The 21,857-nt window shown below is 46.2% G+C and overlaps 1 protein-coding gene across 3 annotated transcripts in view; it reads right to left on the bottom strand.

The window, feature by feature from the left end:
* Positions 1–21,857, bottom strand: part of MNT (MAX network transcriptional repressor) — a 212,317-nt gene that overhangs the window by 77,072 nt on the left and 113,388 nt on the right. For 2 of the 3 annotated variants that reach the window (XM_085649942.1, XM_085649944.1), the window contains exons 3-4: positions 4,338–4,379; positions 508–619 (exon numbers count right to left, since the gene is read on the bottom strand). In XM_085649942.1, the coding sequence (XP_085506068.1) occupies positions 508–619; positions 4,338–4,379 (154 nt within the window). The remainder of the gene's footprint in view (positions 1–507; positions 620–4,337; positions 4,380–21,857) is intronic. The other variant, XM_085649943.1, reaches the window with a different exon arrangement.

The following is a 21,857-nucleotide window of genomic DNA, read 5'->3' as shown; positions in this document are numbered from 1 at the left end:
GGGTAAAATGCATTTGGAAAAAAACAAAACTATTAACGAGTATAAGAAAAAAACTCAGGCATCTTCCACCTACTTTGGGAGTGTTGGAACGTGGGGATCCATTGAAATATGGAGGTCATCTCCCTCAACATGCCATCAATTAAGAACTATCTTAACAGCTGTAGGCATGTCACTTACAAATCATTGACATCATGCGTTTAAGTCTAATTAGTTTAACTGAAGCCAACAGACCCTTCAACATTAAATGCATTAAAGTGCTTGGTGAGCGGCTCCCCTGGCTAGGGTTGGTGGCTCCCCAGGGAGCCACGGCACACAGTTTGGGAACCACTGGGCTATAGCATTGCAAGACCACAAAAACAGAAAAAAGACGAAGATATGCAGACTTTTAAAGATAAATGGAAGAGCTCTTCCTTTCAAATGGGACCTATGTGCGCCCTTGCACAGGAAGGAGCTGTAATTGTACATATTTAAAGCCATGTCACCAAGTTGGAGTCTTTGCTGCCGTACCTGAATATACCTCAAGGCACTCCGCAAGACACTGAGATTGGACGTTTTCTTGTCGTCCACATTGGGGATGTTCCTCTTTAAGGTCTCAAAGCATTCCTTCAGATGTGCACGTCTGGGGAAGGAACATAAAAACAGATATAAAACTGGTCAGTGTCTGAGGGTAGACTAGCAAACCACTATTTAAAGTACGCCATTTACACACGGGACCAAGTTTAAAGCAACAGTACCACAAAATACTTTTTAAATCAGATTTGAGGCTGCAAGACTATCTCCCTAAAACGTAGCCATGTTTCACATTTCATTACTTTCCATAAATATCCCCGACCCCACCCCCAAAGCGAGTAAAACACCAATGTCCTGCTCGCTGGAATAGATGCGGCAGTGTGGTTCACCGTGTACAACCAGCAGGGGGAATATGGGGTCACCTGACAAGGATGAGAATTCTCGTGACCTAATGACTATAACCCTCTGTAGGCCCAACTGCCCCTAAGTGGGTGTCTATTCCGAAAAACAAAAGAAAGTATTCCAGCGGTACAATTGTAGGTACCATGGCAACAAGGCTGATTTGTGAAACAGCATTTCACGTGTGTAGCAATGCAGGGCGCTCTGCGATCAGCAGTCTAGCATTACCCCCCCCCCCCCCTCCCGTCCCCACCCTGGAGGTGAAAATGGTTTCATTAGGAACCTGAGGGAATCGATTGCCAGGGTTAGAGGGCAGGTTAATAAAAGCAATGAATGTATGCAGTACGAGAAAGCAAAAATACAAAAGGGGGGGAGGGGTTCTATGTTTATATATTGAATGAGAACCCAGACTTTTAAAATTATAATATTTCATTTTTATTTTCCCTCTACTGTGTTTTTTGGGGGGTGGGCTCCCTACAAGTACCTCCGTTCATGACGCTCCTCTGGCCCACGCCCCATACCCTGGTTCTTGCTCTTTACTGCTGCCTTCTTCCCGTTTTACAAAATACCTGTTTCTGGCACCACCACCACCGACCCTCCCCCCGCCGCCCATCCAACCTCATTTTCCACCAATCAGTGTACCGGAAGAAATAGTATACGTTATACGTTTCTCACTCCCAGTGCCAATTTATGCAGGGTAAAAACCTCTGTTAATTTCTATATGTTCGTTGGATTTACATCATTGTTTTCACGGACGACAGAATGGGGGATTTGGGTTAAATATATATCTGTGTATACACAGACAGATCTAAAACGTTTTCCTCAAAGGGCTATTCCACACAGGAAGGATGGACTGCCTACATTGGTTAAAATAATTCTGGCCATTATTTTGAATCGAAATCTACACATTTCTGTGTAGCAATGTCTGCAGGTTTTTCTAAAAGTCTAGATTTGTTCAACTGCCCATTCAGTACTTTGCCTGTTTTCTGCATAGATTTAAAGGATTCTGCATATTTTGAATAATCATGGGATTCGTTTTTAGCTTACTTCAATAAAAAGAAAATCAGCACATGGGATCCAAGACCCACACATTCCGCATCGCTAAGCTATGCTGAATTCCAGCACGAGTCACAGAAACACCAACGACTGTCCACAAACGCATGCTGTGAGGAGTGGAGAATTATTGAATTGATGACTACCCAGTTGTACATATACACTTAGTTATCAGCCAGAGATGTCGCTGGCCTGTACAGCATAAACAAGTGTATATACTATTTTGCGTGTTTTTTTTTAGTTTAGCACACACAGAGCTGAGATACTAATAGGAGCTTGGGCTTTAGTATTCGTGACAGAGGGTCTGCGAGGTTGCGGTCGTCTAGTGTGAACTGACAAAGTCGCCCTAAACCCGTTTAATGGAGTGGACAATATCTGCTAAGGAACCATGGCCATTGATGAAACCCATTCTACTCTTCCCTTACTCAGGAGCGAGTAATAACAACCGCCCTGCTCTCGCACCCGGAAACTCGTGGAAGCCATATAACCCTCTCCCCACCCTGAGGAAGATCAAGAAAGAAATTATACACTCTCACTAACCAGGAAAGGGCTTTCTATAACCTCCCATGCCTTAGAGGTAGTATTGGAAGTCGTTGTTCTCTCCGGCACTCAGACCATTGGAAAGTCATCATTTGTACTCTCAACCCCAAAAATGACCACTGGCCTACCCTGCTGAATAGCACCCAGTTCATTTTTTACAGGTGCCTTAATTGGAACTGACTGAGGACACCCACTGGAGATCAGATGTCGTCTACAGTTCAGTGTGTGTGCAGCTAGAGAAAGGGCACCTACGTGGTCACCTGGCCCAGTGGTGGAAAGAAAGACATCATGGACAGCAGAGGTTAAGAACCAGTTGAGGGCACACCTGGACAAGAACTCATCAGTGTGAGGGGCAAATGAGAAAGCACTGGTTACACATGAAAAAGTCAGTCAGGAAGGGGTAACTCATTAGATGGTGTTGTGTCTGGATGCTGCAGGAGTTAGAGAGACAGGCAGAACATATAGGCTTGATTGTCCGCTTCTGCCACTGCTCAATGTAAAAGAATGCTCTATATCACTTTATGTGAACATGGAAGCGACACGATGTGTGTGTAACCAAGTCACCCTGATTACAACATTTCTATTGCAAAGAATTTGAATAACAAGACACCTGAACATAGCAGTTTACGGCACTTTTTAACGAAAAATAACGTCTTGACTTCCACGAAGCCTTTCTTCTCCTAGTGTGGAAACTGTCACTTCAAAACTAATAAAAAACAGAAAACCACCGAGTCCCCATGAAACGGAATGAACAATGTCAAATTTAATGGCAAGTTAAAATCTACAGTTTCTACGCCCCAACGCGACTAATACAATTTCACTCCGCCCCCCAAAATGTACCTTTTTTATAGTCCGATTACAATCTTTTACCTAAGAAGCCAGTCAGTCAACCTGTGCTTCATATTTATCAAGCAGGCTACAGGTGGTCCAATTGGTAATTTCCATACATTTCAAATCGCACGCCGCGATTAGCACGATATGCCATCAGTTGCAGGCTGGCCGACTGCAAAACCCGGTCTCCGGTGTCTGGTGCACTATGAGGCTGGTGTAGTCAGTGATGCGTCTGGTTCTTTCTTCCTTACATGCTTTTAAAAATGTACATGCCTGTCAGAAAATCTGCCAGTTTCTTCTGGCCCTGACTGGTTCAGGTCAGAAGGCATGTGTTCTGACTGAGCCTTTCGAGGCAAACAGGTTTGTGTCGCTGAGGTAAATGCCAGGTTTACAAAGATTCTGCACAGCATATTTATATATGCATTTTCATGTCAATGGACACATCAAGGCGCCTGTAAAATCGGGCTTGTTCAACCATAACCATGGTTCGTGCACAAAACAGAATCTTAGTCAATCAGGCAGGATGGCCAACATTAATTTGCTAAATTATTTAGTTGCTAGTTCGAACAAACAAAAACCATCAGCATTGCCCCTTGTTTCTATCTGTTTTCTATTCAGTTCTACAATAAGATTTAATCTTTTTGGTTAGGTCGTATCATTTAGTTATTTGCAGCATTTTAACTAAAATAAATTAAGGTGCCACTGTTAGGCTTAACACCAACCACTGAAGCACGGCTGATAAGCAGACACCTTATTTATATCCTAATTTCCTTTTGTTCTTTTTTCCACGGCGGGGTTATAAATGTGGTATTTTTGACAGATAAAATGAACCCAAAACGTTTGTCAAAAAGAACAAAGTCTGAATAGAACAGAAAAGTAGGCAAGCTGACCCATGGGTGGTACTGCTGCTTTAAACACACATGATTTTACAGAGGCTTTTGTTTGTTTAAATTAAGTGTTTTCTAAAGCAGTTAGCAAGAAAAAGTGTCCAGTTTTATACACACCTGTTCTTCTCCAGTTTATTATGCACCTCCCTGGTCCCAGCCCTGCAACCCAAACAAAATAAGACAAACTCAGTGGCCGCTTACAGGGTCTGCTTCCATTTTGCATTAGTCGTTGCACTGTGAGATGGCAATCCCCACCCAGCCTGAGCATGGCCCTGTGCAGGCACCTGGTGGGAGTGCTTGTACAAATACAAAATTATTTGAATGAATATAGGATTGGCACCTCCAAAAACGCTGTCTTTGAAGAAAAAAAAAAAAAGAGTTGGGCAAACACTCCTTCACAAAACTTGTTAAGGCGTTTATTTCATTCCATAAAGCAAGCGGCACCGGACTCGTTTAGGTTAATGATTTCTGTCATAAGCAATGTTTTTTAATCGAATATTGCTAAGTCAAGAATACCTCAAAGTCTAAAAGTAATCGCAGAAATCAATGTCGTTTTCAATTACACCACTGAACACTTCACTCATGTAACTGAAGCATGTGGACATAAGGACAGGGTGGGATTCAAAAATAATATTTGCCTTGGGCCCACGTTAAGCACAGTCACATACTTTATCTTGAAACGCGAATATCATTCCAAGCCGTCAATAAGAGGCAAACCACAGGTCATCTAATAGGTGCAATTACTTTTGCCTCAAATCGACCCCCCCTCACCTCCCTCCACCGCTAGATGCTAGCTCACACTATCGACGGTACCCTAAGCACCTGCCTAAATTCAGTGGTCTGGACTCATACAACTCAATACTACAGGAGACTAACATTCATAAACCGAATATAGACACAGATATGCAGTCTGAAGATAACAGGAATGTGGTTTTTCTATGCAACTGCTGTCATGGTGTGGACACAAAGCTTCAGCTTGCCACCTTGGCCTCTAAAAGGCTTTCTTGAACCCAATAAAATAATTTGGTAGTTTTTCTTCTGTCCTATTGCCGAGTTGGTGCTCTGGGAATTTCAGTCTGTGTTTAAAGAATGCAATGAGCTAGATTCCATACTGAGTGAGGTGAACAACGCGCCCACTTTAGAGGCACTGTGAGAATAAGGAGCCGAACTGTGTCGATACTGTATGCATTTACGAAATAATGAGGCCCAGGATGATCATTATCAATCCATCAACAAAACAATGTCAACTAAGTATGTGGCATGCTTGGAACTCCACTGATACAGGCACGGGTGACTACTATCGTGTATATAGTGCTGGTGCTGTAACCTGTATACATGTGGCTAATCAGGTAAAGGTGATCATATATCATTCAGTGTGAAATTGTAGGATATTTATTTATAAATTGTACTATGGCACGCCACCAAATCAGGACTCTCTCAGCCAGCCAGTTACCAAGCCCATGCAACTGACACCTCCCACCTGACCAGATTAATTTTTTTTCAGCCCTACTCTGCTCTCCCACGTAACTAGATGCATCCCGCAAGCATTGGACTGGTTGTGCATCCAAACATAGCTACCCATCCATTAAAATAGGTACAATGACAGTAAACACTTGAAAACACGCTGCACTTTTAAATCCTAGAACATCGCTGAAGTTCAGTGGTACACTCCTAGAACCCGGATGTAGGACCGGTACAAGACTGCTCACTCCACCTTGAAGGATTTGCTCGGGTTCAACATATTGAGAAATTGAAGGGAGAAGAATGGCAACCTTCCATTCGTTGATCACTAATCGAGATGGATAAACTCCTGCAAGTGGAAACGTCTCTGTATTTCCTCGCTCTGGGAGTGTCTGCATTTCGAACAGTCTTAAGTGAATGGGTATCTCTCAAGTGTATGGGTAAGTGGGAAAGGTGGTCTGAACACCAGACTAACAAAAGACAGAATTGCAGCGTACTGTGCAATCTCTCTCTAGGCCTGAAAGCCATTCCACAAAATAATGTTTGCTTTTTCCTAGACCGAAGGTGCAAATTACATCATACTTCTAGTAAAAAAAAAAATACTTCTTGCCCAGGCCTATTATCACAACCCCTCTACAAGAGTGAGGAAACCAATTTAACAGAACTAAATTAGGCTTGCAAAGGTGGTACAAGTTGCACAACAGAAAAACACATTGCCTGCAAAACAGGCAAAAAAAGGAGGCGCAGGTACCACTTGAATATGGGAGAAAAGATGAACCGAGGTTTAAAAAATCACATCCAAATGTATCCCTGTTTGCTATTGCAATTATTACTGTAGCCCCAATCTGAAGGATGGACAACAGGTGACATCCACTGTAGCATTTTCAATATTTGAAATTGTTACCTATATATTTTTCTTAAGTTGTCAGTCTTCCCTTTTTCTTTCCTTTCATCCTCTGCATGCCTCCTCTCACTGAGCACCAACTCTAATATTGTATTTCTGCAAACTGTCCACCACTCATTTACATTACGACCTCTGAAACTCAACCTCCTGCAACCTAATAATATGTATTCTCCTCCAGCTCACCTATTAATCCCACTAACCACCTGCATGAGATCACATGAGACCCCTGCCCACTAATGATTACAACTAACTCATACTCATTTAATCCACCACAAAGAAACTGGAGTTAATGCATGAAATGGTTATCTTAAACACACAAAACTAATCTCAATTGCCAACAATAACCAATAACACTGGGCTAAACCCTACCCTTGGGGTTCAGCGCAGAGTGCTGTATGGCATAAAGTGCCTCAAAGCCTCCTCAGGGGTAGCAAGTGCCATATAAATACAAATACAATTAGTAATAGCACGGAACATATAGAAGTATAGATGGGTAACATAGGAATTACGGGGGTGTTTTTCACCAAGGGGTTCTGAGTGACATCAAATAGACAAAGAGTGACGCTTGAGTTGTCTCTATCACTCAGTACCCGGAGGTGCAAAATATTCCCCGTAGTTCACTTTTTACCCATCTATAATTTTATATTATGATTGGCCCCAAAATCATCCTCCCCTGTTCTGCAGGGCAGTGAAAATATTAATTTAAATAATTGTATTTTTATATACCATTCACACTACCAAGCTGTAGCTTCAGAGTTCTCCTAACAGTGGGGTTACAGTGATTACAGTGGAGGCACATTAGTGAAAACAAACTGCTTTGTTTTTAGTTAATTGCAGTAGGTTCCAAAGGTGGACTAGATGCAAAATATCAAAAGATGATGAATAACTTAAGAAAGCAGGGATATTTAGTCAAAATATTTATTTGACCAACTGCAGCAATAGCTTGGTTTAGGGGTCTGTCCATAGTCATTTGGTTGGGAGGTATAGGACCACTTTTTAAACAATATAGTCAGAGTAAGAATCATGCAGTGCTTTAGATACAGTGGCACACACTGTCGACCTGCTGGGAAAATGACAGGTCTTCATGGGCTGCAGATTTATTGGTCACAAGCATGTGGAGGAGAAGTCTCCGCATAGTGGATGTATTCAAACACAGTTGTTGCTCATCCAGTGCTAGAGGTCTGTGAGGCGGCCACAGATTAATGTCTATTCACTTATTGTTCTAAGATGGATATTTGAATCTGCAGATTAACCCTGTACATTTGACAGCAAATGATGTGACTGACTAGGACCAGAATTAGCAGTGGTCTGTAGACTTTGAATGCGGAAAGGGACAGCAGAGTCCACACTGGGTGCCACAGGAAGGATAATGTTACTTACGCAGTAAGCATCTGTTCTTGGCATGTAGAGCTGTAGATTCACATGCTTTGCATACTCCTGCCATCTAGAGTTGGGTCCAGATGTTTGCAAGTTGTTTTTCTTCGAAGAAGTCTTTCCAGTCACAAGGTAGGTGACTGCTCCTTTCAGTGATAGTGTGCATGGGCATCAACTCCATTGTTAGATTGTTTTCCCGCAGAGGGTGAGAATGGAGTTAGTAAAGGTAAAATAGAGATGTCCATGCTTATGTATGTAAAGTAAGAAAACTGCAACAGGTATAGCAAGCCGAGGAGGCAGTTGGGCACAAGTGAATCTACAGCTCTACATGCCAAGAACAGATGCTTACTGTGTAAGTAACATTATCCGTTCGAGGCATGTGAGCCGTAGATCACATGGTTTGCATAGACTATACAGCAGTAATCTCCCAAAGCGGTGGCTGACCTCTAGCTGTAGCAGTTATTTGAAAAAGTGTTTTGAGTACTGCCTGGCCTACATTAGCTTGTTGCCTCGCTAAGACATCTACACAATAGTGCTTGGTAAATGTGTGCAGTGTAGACCATGTTGCTGCCTTACAGATGTCAGCTAGGGGAATATTCCCTAAGAAAGCCATAGTAGCCCCTATTTTGTGGGTGGAATGCGCTCTAGGGGGTATTGTCAAGGTTCTTTTTGCCTTCACATAACATGTTTGGATACATTTCACGATCCATTTTTGCAATACCTCATTTAGAAATGGAATTGCCTTTGTATGGTGGAATGCGCTCTAGGGGGTATTGTCAAGGTTCTTTTTGCCTTCATAACATGTTTGGATACATTTCACGATCCATTTTTGCAATACCTCATTTAGAAATGGAATTGCCTTTGTGTGGTGGTGAAAAAGCAACAAAGAGCTGTTTTGTCTTACAAAAATCTTTTGTTCCATCTACATAATATAGTAGAGGTCTTCTAACGTCTAGTGTGTGTAGAGCTCGTTCTACTACAGAATCAGGTTGAGGAAAGAACGCGAGTAACTCAACTGATTGATTGATGTGAAAAGCAGAAACCACTTTAGGAAGAAATTTGGGACTGATTTGAAGAACCACCGTGTCTTTGTGAAGGTGAAAGAAAGGCTCTTGTATAGTTAGTGCCTGGAGTTCACCAACTCTCCATAAGGAAGTGACTGCAATAAGAAAAGCAACCTTCCATGAGAGAAATTGTAGTTGACAATTGTGCATTGGTTCAAAAGGTGGACCCATTAGCCTCGTAAGGACTATGTTCAAGTTCCATACTGGAGCAGGTGGAGCTCTTGGTGGTATTACTCTTTTTAGTCCTTCCATAAAGGTTTTAATCCCTGGTACTCTGAATAGAGATAAGTGTTGTCTGTTTTTGTAAGTATGCAGCTACTGCTGCTAAATGCAATCGAATGTGGATGTGTAGACTAATCCAGATTGCTGTAAGTGTAAGAGATAACAGGTGATGTTTTGCACTGAAGCATCAAAGGAATTGATATTGTTACAGTATATAACAAATCATTTCCACTTTGCTGAATAACATGCCCTAGTAGTGGGGTTCCTAGCCTCCTTTTTTAATATTCATACAGTCTGATGGTAATTGGAAATAGCCAAACTCAATGACTTCAGGAGCCAAATCGCTAGGTTGAGTTCCTTGGGATTTGGATGTCTGATTTCTCCATGGCTCTGAGTGAGGAGACTGGAGTGGAGATGCAGCTTTTGGTGTGGAACTACTGAGAGCTCTAGCAGGGTGGTGAACCAAGGTTGACGCGCCCATGTGGGAGCTATGAGAATGAGTTTGAGGGATAATAGTCTGAGCTTCCGAACTACCAGCGGAATGAGTGGGAGAGGCGGAAAAGCATAGGCAAATATCCTGACCAGTTCATCCATAGGGCATTGCCTTTGGAGAGTGGGTGTGGGAACCTCGAGGCGAAGCTTGGGCATTTTGAGTTTTGAGCTGTGGTGAACAAGTCTATGCGAAGAAGTCCCTATTCCTGAAAGTAGGGAAGAAGAATGTGAGGAGGAAGTTACCACTCATGGATTTGCTGTCTCTGTCTGCTGAGAAGTTCTGCAATTTAATTGTTTACTCCTGGAAGATTTTCTGCTAGGAGATACATTTTGTGATGCTTGGTCCATTTCCAAATGGCTTGCGCTAGGCTTGACAGTTGGAGAGAGTGTGTTCCCCCCTGTTTTTGTTTATAGTACATAGCTGTCATGTTGTCTGTGCGGACTAAGACAGTTTTGCCTATTAGGTGAGTTTGAAAGGCTTTGAGCACTAGGAACACTGCTAGTAGCTCTAGGTGATTTATACGGAGGCTCTTGTACTTTAGAGTCCATAATCCTTGGATTGTGTGACTTTGTAGATGAGCACCCCAACCAGTGAGAGATGTGTCTGCTGTTAGCACTGTCTGTGGAACAGGGTCGAGAAAGGGCTGCCCTTTGGATTCATTTTGTGGGTTCCAAAACTGCAGAGAGCGATGGGTGCGGCCATCTACCAACACTAGATCGGCCAACTGACCCTGCGACTGATTCCACTGACTTGCTAAGCATTCTTGAAGGGTGCGCATATGAAGTCTTTCAAGGGGAACAATTAAAATGCAAGACGCCATCATTCCTAGCAGTTGCATGAATACTTTTGCTGGTAATTATTGTTTGGGCTAAAATAGAGTGAGAAGAGACTAAATACTGTGAATCCTGGCAGTATTGGGAGAGGTTAGAGCTTTCTGAGCGTCTCTTGAGGCTCCCAGAGAAGTTTGTGTGTTGGAAGGCTGTAGATGAGACTTCAACACATTTACTGTAAACCCTAGTTACTGAAGTATGTGAATTGTGGATTGAGTGTGTTGGAGAGACTTTGGTAAGTGCTGGCTTTTATGAGCAAGTCGTACAGGTATGGGAAGACATGGATGTGTTGTCTTCTCAGATGTGCTGCGACTACTGCCAGACATTTAGTAAATACCCTGGGAGCAGTGGTGACTCCAAACCGTAGTACTTTGCATTGGTATCGATGACCTGCTATCGTGAATCTGAGGCCTTTGCAATGAGCGGAATGAATTGGAATGTCGAAATATGCGTCTTTTAAGTCTAGAGTAGACATAAAATCGCCCTGCTTTAGAAGTGGGAGCACTTATGGAAGTGTCACCATGTGGAAATGCTCTGAAAGTATGTAGAGGTTTAGTTCCCTGAGGTCCAGAATAGGTCTCAAGGAGCCGTCCTTTTTGGGGCTGAGAAAGTACAGGGAGTACACGCCTGTTCCTTGCTGTTGCAACGGCACAGGTGCTATGGCTCCTTTGGACAGGAGAGATTGGACCTCTTGCTGAAATAGATGTTAATGTTCTGGTGACATTTTCTGAGAACGTGGTGGAATGTTTGGAGGATTGTTGGTAAGCTCCAGGCTAATTCCTAACACCCAGTTGTCTGTGGTGATAGATTGCCAAATGGGGAGGAATTCCCGAAGCCGTCCCTCGACAGGTGTTAAATGATCGGAGGGAAGTGTAGGCAAGTCACTGCTTGTTGGGGGAGGGGGCATTACGTGGTGTAGAGCCCCTGCCTCAACCTTTGTTGTTTGTCTGTATCCTCCTCTAAAGAATCCTCTTGTAGAGGAAGATTGATTGGTGCCTTTGTAGGAGGCGGCAGTATTGTCTGCGGACATGGTTTTCTACCCTCCATGGTATAAGGAGCGACGAAAGGAGCCCCGATTAGAGGGAGACTGCAGAGCTCCCATGGACTTGGCTACTTCTGTGTCTTTTTCATTTATTCTAGTGACTTGTCTACTTCAGGTCCGAAGAGATGTTCCTTGTCAAAAAGAGTATTTAACATAGACTGTTGTGCTTCGGGTTTGAAACAAGAAATCCTCAACCATGCAGGTCTTCTTAATGTGTTGATTTCTCTAGCTACGGTGTCTGCAGCCTCTAAAGCGCATCTAATTGAGGAATTGGATAGGAGTTTCCCTTCCTGGACTAAATCTTGAGCTTTTGCTTTGTGCTCATCTGGGAGGTGTTGTAGCAATTGCTCCATCTCGTCCTTGTGTGCCCTATCTTATCTGGCTAGCAGGGCCTGGATATTGGCAATTCACCAATGATTTGCTGCTTGGGCGGCTACTCGTTTGCCGGAGGCATCTAATAGTTTTGACTCTTTGTCTGGAGGGGGAGTATCTCTAGTAGTCTGTCAATTGGCCCATTTACAGGCATTAGAGACCACCAAGGATTCTAGTGGTAACTGTCCTTTAATAAAGACTGGGTCTAAGTAAGCAGGCTTGTATTTTTTATCAATTCTGGGGGTGAGAGTGCGAGCACGCACTGGAACTTTAAAGATATCATCAGCATGTCTCTTCATACCTTTAAGCATAGGTAGAGTGTGGCTAGCCCTTTGCGTGCTACTAAGCATTTCAAATAGGAAATCTTCCTCTAGAGATTCCTTGTGTAACCGTACCCCATGATATTCTGCAGTTCTAGCTAGTAACTCTAGATATCCTACATTGTCGTCAGGAGGGGAAGGCTTTGCAGGGTAAAGATCTGGGTTGTTGTCTGTAGGCGAATCAGTGTTCTAATCCTTCCAGGGGTCTATTGGTAAAACATTTCCCCCCATATCTCCATCATCATCAGGTGGTGGTGGTAGAGAGTTAGTTGGTGTAATCAGTATATGGTGTAGAGGTGGAGACCTTGGTGTAGGGGAATGTGGTGGAGGAAGAGGGGAGGGGTTAGTACCTACATTCTTCCTTTTCAGAGGAACATGGTAAAGGGAATCCTCTGACTCAGGTTCGCGTTTTTGAGGTCATTTATATGGTTTTATATAAAGTTTTTGTTTTGGGTCCGATTTGCGTGTTGGGGTGTGGCAAATTGGATCCTGCAGCTTCGCAGGAATAGTTTTAGGTTTTGGTGCCGAGGATTTGGGTGCCGGGATAGAATGACTTTTCGGCGCTGAAGGTTTTGATGCCGAAGGAGGTTTCACTTTTGGTGTCAATGATTTTGGCTCCAAAGTGGTTTTCAGCTTCGAGCCTGAAGGTTTCGGCTCGGTGTCACAGTCTTTGGCCGACTCGATCCCAAGCCGGAAAGCTTAGTGACATGTTTTGGTGCAGAGCCGGAGTGACGGGCGGCAGAAAAATCTTGTTGGTGCCGACCGTGGCCCGAAGGCGGGGATGGGACAGAAGCCTTTTGTTTCGGCTGAGTTGGAGTTTGAGTCAAGGGGCATATGGTATTCCGGGACGTTGACCTTGTGGCAAGTCTTCTTCTATCTCGGAGTCCGATTCTGGAATGGAGACGAGTTCTTCTTGTTTCTCCTTGGCCCCTTGTGCCGTGAATTCTTGCTCAGATTCTTCGCCGAAGATGTCCGGTGTGTATTCGACATTTTGACTCTGCATTTCGCGATGTCGAGACAGACGATCACGGAGCATTTTCTTCGATTGGAATGATCTGCACGCATCGTAGTCCTGCTCTGGAGACTAGCACAAGTTGCACACTTCGTGTGAGTCGGTGCGTGGATATTTGGCGTGACACAGAGGGCAGAATTTGAATTAAGTCCGTTCCATCGACTGCGAAATGAACCGATGCAGTTACGCCGGAAGGCCTTCCCAATGATCTTCGATCAAAATAGAGGTTATCCTCAACGGATACGATACGCGGAGAAGTGGGATACGCGTTCGAAATAATACCAGCGCGGGAAGAGTGGATTGCGAACCGAAGGGAACCCGAAAAAACGGTTTTGAAGCGGAGCGCAGCAATACAAGTCTGAACCCGATGGCGGAAAAAAACAATCTAACAATGGAGTCGATGCTCCTGTGCACTATCACCAAAAGGAGGAGTCACCTACCTCGTGACTGGAAAGACTTCTTCTAAATAAAACAACTTGCAAACATCCGGACGCAAAACTAGATGGCAGGAGTATGCAAAGCATGGGATCTACAGCTCACATGTATCGAACACACTGTTTTTGGAAGAAGCTGCCCTGTTTCACACGACCAGAGACAAAACATTTGAAGCAGTGTTTATGTTTTTTCAAATCTCATAATAGTGAAGGGCTTATTCACATTTACAGTATGAAGTCTTCTGTCAGCAGAAGAGGACAGGTTAGGGAAAAGCGACAGAAGAGAAATCAGTTGATTTATATAGATATGAGAAATTGCTTTTGTGAAACCTTGCTATGGCACGCAGTATAAAGCTCACAACAATACAAGACCTTTATGTCCTGCAGTTTTGTGGTGAAAGCAGTGACAATCCCGCAGTTGTTTGGTGAAAGCAGTGGAAATTAAGACAGGTACCCACCAATGTAAGTACTAAAGCTGAGATCTTTGCCTAGGTTCAAGTGGAGGGCCATCATCTTGGATAGGACAACATATTAGTACCCCTGCCCTTCACTCTGCATTGTACCCCTTTTTTTATTCTGTATCCACTGCCTGCACTAACTTTTGCCTTCTGTACCCTCACCCGTTAATTTCACTTGCACCCTTTCCTTCTGTACCGTTGCCCCCGCCGCTCCTTTCCCACCGCTGCGTCCCTGCGGCCCCGCCCCCTTGAATCCCATTGGCCGCCCCGCTCCCGCCTCCCAGCTGCTCCTCCCTCCCTCTCCCACTCATATGGAGGCCGCGCAGCGGTAGAGAGAGCGACCTTTGACCCTGCCTCAGGTAGGTCGCTCCCCTCACCGCCACGCAGCCCCCTGTTTGTCAGGCATCCCGCCGTCTACGGCTCGCATCTGCCACTTCTCTGCCTGTGCTAAGTTTCGATTTCTGTACCCCTGCCCGTCACTCTGCATTGGACCCCTTTTTTTATTCTGTATCCACTGCCTGCACTAACTTTTGCCTTCTGTACCCTCGCCCGTAATTTCACTTGCACCCTTTCCTTCTGTACCATTGCCCCCGCCGCTCCTTTCCCGCCGCTGCGTCCCTGCCCCCTTGAATCCCATTGGCCGCCCGCTCCCGCCTCCCAGCTGCTCCTCCCTCCCTCTCCCACTCATATGGAGGCCGCACAGCGGCCGCGCCGCTGGCGCGCCTAAGGCAAGCCCGTCTGTGCCCGTCCGCGCCTGAACCGCGCCCAGGACCCCTGGCCCCCGAGAACGCCAGCCAACACGACGGCCTTATGACCCCACCACCCTCAACGCACTCAACACCGGCCGGAACCCCGCCTGCTACCGAGCCACCCCGATACGCACCCACGGACCCTTCACCTGCCAAGCCTGCAAATTCACCTGCCTCCGGACCTGTACTGCACCCGCCAAGCCGAGCACCAGCAACAACCACCTCAAGTGCATCCTGCTCAACACTCGCTCCGTCCACAGGCACGCCGTCGAACTCTGGAACCTGCTCGACGCAACAGCACCAGACGTCGCCTTCCTCACTGAAACCTGGATGAACGCCTCCTCAGCGCCCGACATCGCCATAGCCATCCCGGACGGATACAAGATCACCCGGAGGGACCGCATCAACCAGACAGGAGGAGGCATCGCCATCGTACACAAGAACACTATCCGCATCTCGACCAACTCCGACGAAACCTTCACCGCTGCCGAACACCTCCACTTCCAGATACACACCGACCCCAAGACCACCCTCAGAGGCACCCTCATCTACAGACCCCCTGGACCACGCACACAATTCAGCGAAGACTTCGCAGACTTCATCAGCCCGCACGCCCTTGCCTCCGCTGACTACATCCTCCTAGGGGACCTCAACTTCCACCTGGAAAACAACAACGACAGAAACACCACCACCCTTCTGGACAACCTCGCCAACCTCGGACTCAAGCAACTGGTGAACACCCCCACCCACTACGCCGGCCACACGCTTGGCCCCGTCTTCTCATCCAGCAAGCACATATCCTTCAGCCACTCCACCGGACTCCACTGGACTGACCACAGCTGCGTCCACTTCAGCTTCAGAAGAACCACGAACCACCACCACCCGCAACAGGTTCCTCGCCGGAGCTGGAGCTGGAGCAAGATCACCGCCGAGCAGCTCACCACCTCCCTCAGCCAGAACCCTCCCACCAGAACAACGGACCCCAACAAAGCCGCCAGCAACCTCACCAAGTGGCTGACCGCCTGCACCGACGATCTCGCACCACTAAAGAACCCTCCCAGCAGACCCGGCAGCAAGAAAACCCCCTGGTTCACCGACAAACTCAAGGACTCCAAGAAGAACTGCCGCACCCTCGAGAAAGTCTGGCGGCTCGACCAGACCACAGACAACAGGACCGCCCTCAAGCACGCCAAACACAATCAGCTGATCCTTGCCACCAAGAAAACAGCACTCAAAGAACGACTGGACAACAACGCCCACGACAGCAAGGAACTCTTCAGCATCAAAGAGTTCTCCAACCCCAGCGCCGGAAACAACGACATCACTCCCTCGCAAGACCTCTGCAACTCACTCGCCTCGTTCTTCCACCGCAAGATCGCCGACATACACAACAGCTTCAACGCACAGACCACGCACCATACCACCGAACCAACGCCCGCCGCCACAATCCTCGGCAACTGGACCCCGATCAGCACCGAAGACACCACCCACACGATGAACACCATCCACTCCGGATCCCCCACCGACCCCTGCCCCCACCACGTCTTCAACAAGGCCGACGCCATCATCGCACCCCACCTCCGGGACATCATCAACACCTCCTTCCACACCGCCACCTTCCCGGAAAGCTGGAAGCACGCCGAGCTTAGCGCTCTCCTGAAGAAACCAACGGTGGACCCCACTGACCTCAAGAACTACCGTCCCATCTCGCTCCTTCCTTTTCCTGCCAAAGTCATCGAGAAGACCGTCAACAGACAGCTCGCCGCCTTCCTCTAGACGAACAGATCGCTCGACCCCTCGCAGTCCGGGTTCCGGGCCAACCACAGCACCGAGACCGCCCTAATCGCAGCAACCGACGACATCAGATCCCTGATCGACAACGGGGAAACAGCGGCCCTCATCCTCCTGGACCTCTCTGCTGCGTTCGACACCGTCTGCCACCGCACCCTAGTGCAGCACCTCAGCAACATCGGAATCTAAGAGAAGGCACTGGAGTGGATCATCTCGTTACTCGCCGGAAGAACCCAGAGAGTCCGCCTCCCCCCGTTCAGATCCGAGGCCACCGAAGTCATCTGCGGCGTACCACAAGGATCATCACTCAGCCCAACCCTCTTCAACGTCTACATGAGCCCCCTCGCAGCCATCGCACGCCAACACAACCTCAACATCATCTCCTACGCTGACGACACCCAACTGATCCTCTCCCTCACCAACGACCCCGCTACCGCCAGAGCCAGTCTACACGAAGGGATGAAAGACGTCGCCGAGTGGATGAAGAACAGCCGCCTGAAATTGAACTCAGACAAGACGGAAGTCCTCATCCTGGGATCACCCCCCTCCGCCTGGGACGATTACTGGTGGCCCCCTGCCCTGGGCACCACTCCCAAACCAACGGACCACGCGCGCAACCTGGGCTTCATCCTGGACTCCTCCCTCTCGATGACCAGACAAGTCAACGCCGTCTCCTCATCATGGTTCAACACCCTGCGCATGCTCCGCAAGATTTTCAGATGGATCCCTACAGAAACCAGGCACTCGTCACCAGCCGACTGGACTACGGGAACACCCTCTACGCCGGAACCACAGCCAAACTTCAAAAAAGACTCCAACGCATCCAGAACGCCTCCGCACGACTCATCCTGGACATCCCCCGACAAAACCACATCACCGGACACCTGAGACCTGCACTGGCTCCCCGTCAGCAAGAGAATCACGTTCAGACTCCTCACCCACGCACACAAGGCTCTCCACGACCTGGGCCCCAAGTACCTCAACGACCGCATGACCTTCTACACGCCCACCCGCCAGCTACGATCGACCAGCCACGCCCTCGCCACCGTACCACGCATCCGCAGAGCCACCGCTGGAGGAAGATCCTTCTCCTACCTGGCAGCCAAGACTTGGAACTCCCTCCCCATCCACCTTCGGCTAACCCAAGACCATCTCTCCTTCAGGAAGCAGCTCAAGACCTGGCTATTCGAGCAGTAACGTACCCCACCCCCCCAGCGCCTCGAGACCCTTCCGGTGAGTAGCGCGCTTTACAAATGTCGTGATTGATTGATTGATTAGTTCCCAGGAGAGAGGTTGTTTTCTCAATGGAAAGTGCACTATGTTTAAATCCTCCAACACTGTTTAGTTACGTGGATGGTGAACAACACCACCAAAAATAAAATTGTACAACATTATGATCAGAAGAGGATTCTAACTGGAGGAATATTGATTGTAAAGCAGATTTAGCAAAATAAAGGTGTATGAAAGTGCCAACTCCTACTGACACCTTTTGTAGTCCATCTTACCAAAGCACCAAACGTAAAATGTATTTGAACAATGCAAATAATATGTTAAATGCTTTATCACCTTCAGAATGTGCATGAAGCCTGCGATTCTGTAACAGAATAGCTGTGATGAATGATGCTTGATAAGAGATTCTACTTTCCTCAAGCATATGTATTGTGAGGTTAGGTTTTTGGAGTCACTGAGTTCTGCGCTTTTGATGTATAGTAATCACACATTTATGATGTATGATTCTCCAGTATTTGATCTTTTATAGATATACATACTTGAATCATTCCCTGTCGAAGTCTCACAGTATCATAGAAAGCAGTAAATCAAGAAAATTACATTGAAGTTAATGCAAAAGACATTCACTTTAATAGCTTATTAGTGTAATTTGAAATGACCCAAAGTCCAGGCAATCAGGCAACAGCACCCTTTAGAACCTTAGCCATCGCAACCCCAGTCTCATATTTTCCACCGCACAGCGTGTGATGGAAGTCTCCCTGAGCTCTGCTGAGTTTTTCGGATTTCTGGTCTTTTTGACAGGAATTCTTCTTTTACCAGCGTTTCTACTCTTGGTTTAGCTTACTCGGACTTCAAACACCATGTCTACTGCAACCAAGAGAGGATTATTTTGACCCTTTGGCACCTGTGGAAAAATGAGGCTTCATTCTGATGTCCCTCACAAGAACTTCATTTATTGCCTTCATTCTGACCACTAGGTGAAAGATTGTAAAATTTGCCATACATTTTCTCTCAAGACTTTGCAAGATGGAGAAGCTAGAGCTCGGCTATGGCTGCAGAAACTTAAAACCAAAGAATGCCCTCTATCTGATGAGACGAGTGGCACTTCTTTAAAGACTGTGGCCTCTAAAGAGAGAGAGAGAGAGATTTGTGGAGTGTTTGTCTTCAAAATCCCATAATGCAGCAAAGAAACCCCACCTTTCAAGTTCCATGGTAGAGGAGCGTCCAACAACCTCAAAAAAAAAAAACAAAAAAAAACACAGAAAAGGGTCATTCTGAACCCTCCAAGCCATGACTGCCCAGGTTAAGAAACCAGCTAGATCTCTCCCGGCATCGAAAACATTTTGATCACCTCTGAGGTCGAAAAGCTCTCTCTCGTCGATGGTAGTCTCCATCATCACTGCTACCACAGAGGTCGAATTTCACTACTGCAGCTACGCCAATAATATCGTCGTCACTATCGACTATGACATAGATCAAGATTATATCTAAGCCAACCTTGCCATTGACGGCACTTCGGGTAAAGAACCCGTCGACGGCAGCACCTTCGGCGGTGGCAACATCTTCGACGTCAACACTGTTAACAGCACCACCGTCGACGACAGCAATATCACTATTGTCGACGAGATTACTGTCAAAGCTGATCTAGAACCATCAGCTAAGAGGTCTTCTTTTGTACCTTTGACACTATTACCATTGAAACGGAAATAAAACAAAAGAGACACTATTACCTTCTCACACCTCACCCAGTAAGGTGTCACCAATCCTCCAGATAATCTCCTAGATAGTGATGAGGAGGAAGAAGAGTATGTAGATGACAGCTGAACATTCGGAGTAGCTCATAGCCCTTCAGGCCTTCATATTAAGTGTCAGGAGGATGAAGAGGACCAGCAGTACTATGATCAGCAATATGCAAATGATCAATATGTACACCAACAACAATAAATTACTTATACCGATCAAGAACCTGCAGTTCATATGCCAGTGTCACTGGTTACCAACTTGCAGCATATGCTGCAGGATTATTAACACAGATTTACACCATCAGATTCTGTCACGCCAGTACCACAGACACCTCTCCAGAGACCACCTCCTCTGGTACCCCCTCCCAGACAAACATCACCGCTTCTTACGGCACCCTTGGCACCATTGCCACCTTTGCCTTCTACAATTCTTGAGCCTCCAGTGAAAGATCGTCCATCCGCAGATGAAGATAGAGAGGAGAGTGAAATTGAGGATACCGCGTCAATTCCCAATGAGAGGGATGAATACCAAATACGAACACCGTCCCCTTCTACTCCACCACCAATTGATTCTCACCGGAGGACATTGGATTTCACATCATTAAGGAACCGGCTGCCAAAAGATTCCAACTCCCAATAGTCCGGAAACAATCTGACTGCTTTCTCTGACTTTTAAGAACAAACTAGGAAAGTAGTTTGTGCTATCCAGATTGTGAACTTTATATGGGTGGAAGGCCTCAAAGTTATGAAAAGTCCTGCATGTATACCAGAAGTACTTCTTAGACTGGATAAAAAAAATACAAAGTACCTGATAATTCTCCAGCTTGTCTAATTGGCCTAACCAAAACCAGATTCCGTTGTAGCACAGGCAGCTCAGCGTCGATCGAGAAATCCATCTTTTCCCCTCTCCGCTCCTCCAGATAGGGACGGGAGATACCTCAACAGTATAGGAAAAAAGTTCTCTACAATGGTGGCTACTACGGTCCGAGCAGCAAAATCCTTGGCAACTCTGGGACGTTACGACCTCCAAATTTGGTCAGACATCTCCAAATATATTGATTTCTCACGAGAGGACGCAAAATTAGAAGCACAAAATATATTGCATTAGGGGGAGAAGTTTTCAGCAGAAATAATAGACGCTGCTATAGTTGGCTTAAAACTACTTCCTTCCACTCTGACAAAAATGATGGACATGCCATATGATGGTGAATGTAGACAACGCGCTCCAGTCCATCAAGATGGACAACGAAACAGCCAGATCTCTGGGCACTCTCCAATATAGGAGGCACTGCTTTCGGGGAGCCCGAGATTGAGGAGTGTGCTCCTTTCGAGGTGTTTAGCAACAGTACAAACAGTACCAACCCTATCAATATTGCCAGACGGCTGGCAAGCAACACCAGCTGTACTATACGCAACCACCATCTGCAGCATACAGAAGAAAGTCTTCCTATAGAGGCAGAGACGCAACCAAAAAGCAGTGAGCCCCAACAAGTGCCGGTCACCACCACCACCTCGACTACTCACATTGGGGGCAGAATTTCCAATTACTTTCACTAATGGTCACAGATCACATCAGACTGGTGGGTCCTCGATATCACCACCCGGGGACATACCCTGGAGTTTCAGCAAACTTCACCAAATGTACTACCACGATGACCACCACATTCCCACTTGAAAGAGCCCTTATTGCAAATAACCACAATAATACGCAAAGGAGCAATAGGAATCTTACCGAACACTCAGGGGGAAGTGGTTTCTACTCTCGCTTCTTCCTTATACAGAAGAAAACCAGAGACAGGCACTCCATCTTAGATCTTCGTCAATTCAACAAGTTTCTGAAAAAACAGTCATTTTCTATGGTCACTCTTCAAGATGTGCTACACCTTCTAAATCAAGGGGGTCATATGACGGCCGTAAATCTCCAAGATGCCTACTTTCATGTCCCAATCCACCCCAAGCACTCACTACCAATTCAATGTGTTGCCATTCGGTCTAAGATCAGCACCTCAATTATTCACTAAAGTGTTAGCTCCAGTGGCAGCATATCTCAGGCATGGAGGAGTCTAAGTATTTCCGTATTTGGAGGATTGGTTAATAAAGGCAAGTAAATCACAGCAAACGATACAGTAACATGTTTGT

The sequence above is a fragment of the Triturus cristatus genome, chromosome 3_2 (genome assembly GCF_964204655.1).
Source record: "Triturus cristatus chromosome 3_2, aTriCri1.1, whole genome shotgun sequence".
Classification (NCBI taxonomy): domain Eukaryota; kingdom Metazoa; phylum Chordata; class Amphibia; order Caudata; family Salamandridae; genus Triturus; species Triturus cristatus.
The sequence above is the reverse complement of the archived record's forward strand: the minus strand, read 5'-3'. Positions and strand labels throughout refer to the sequence as shown.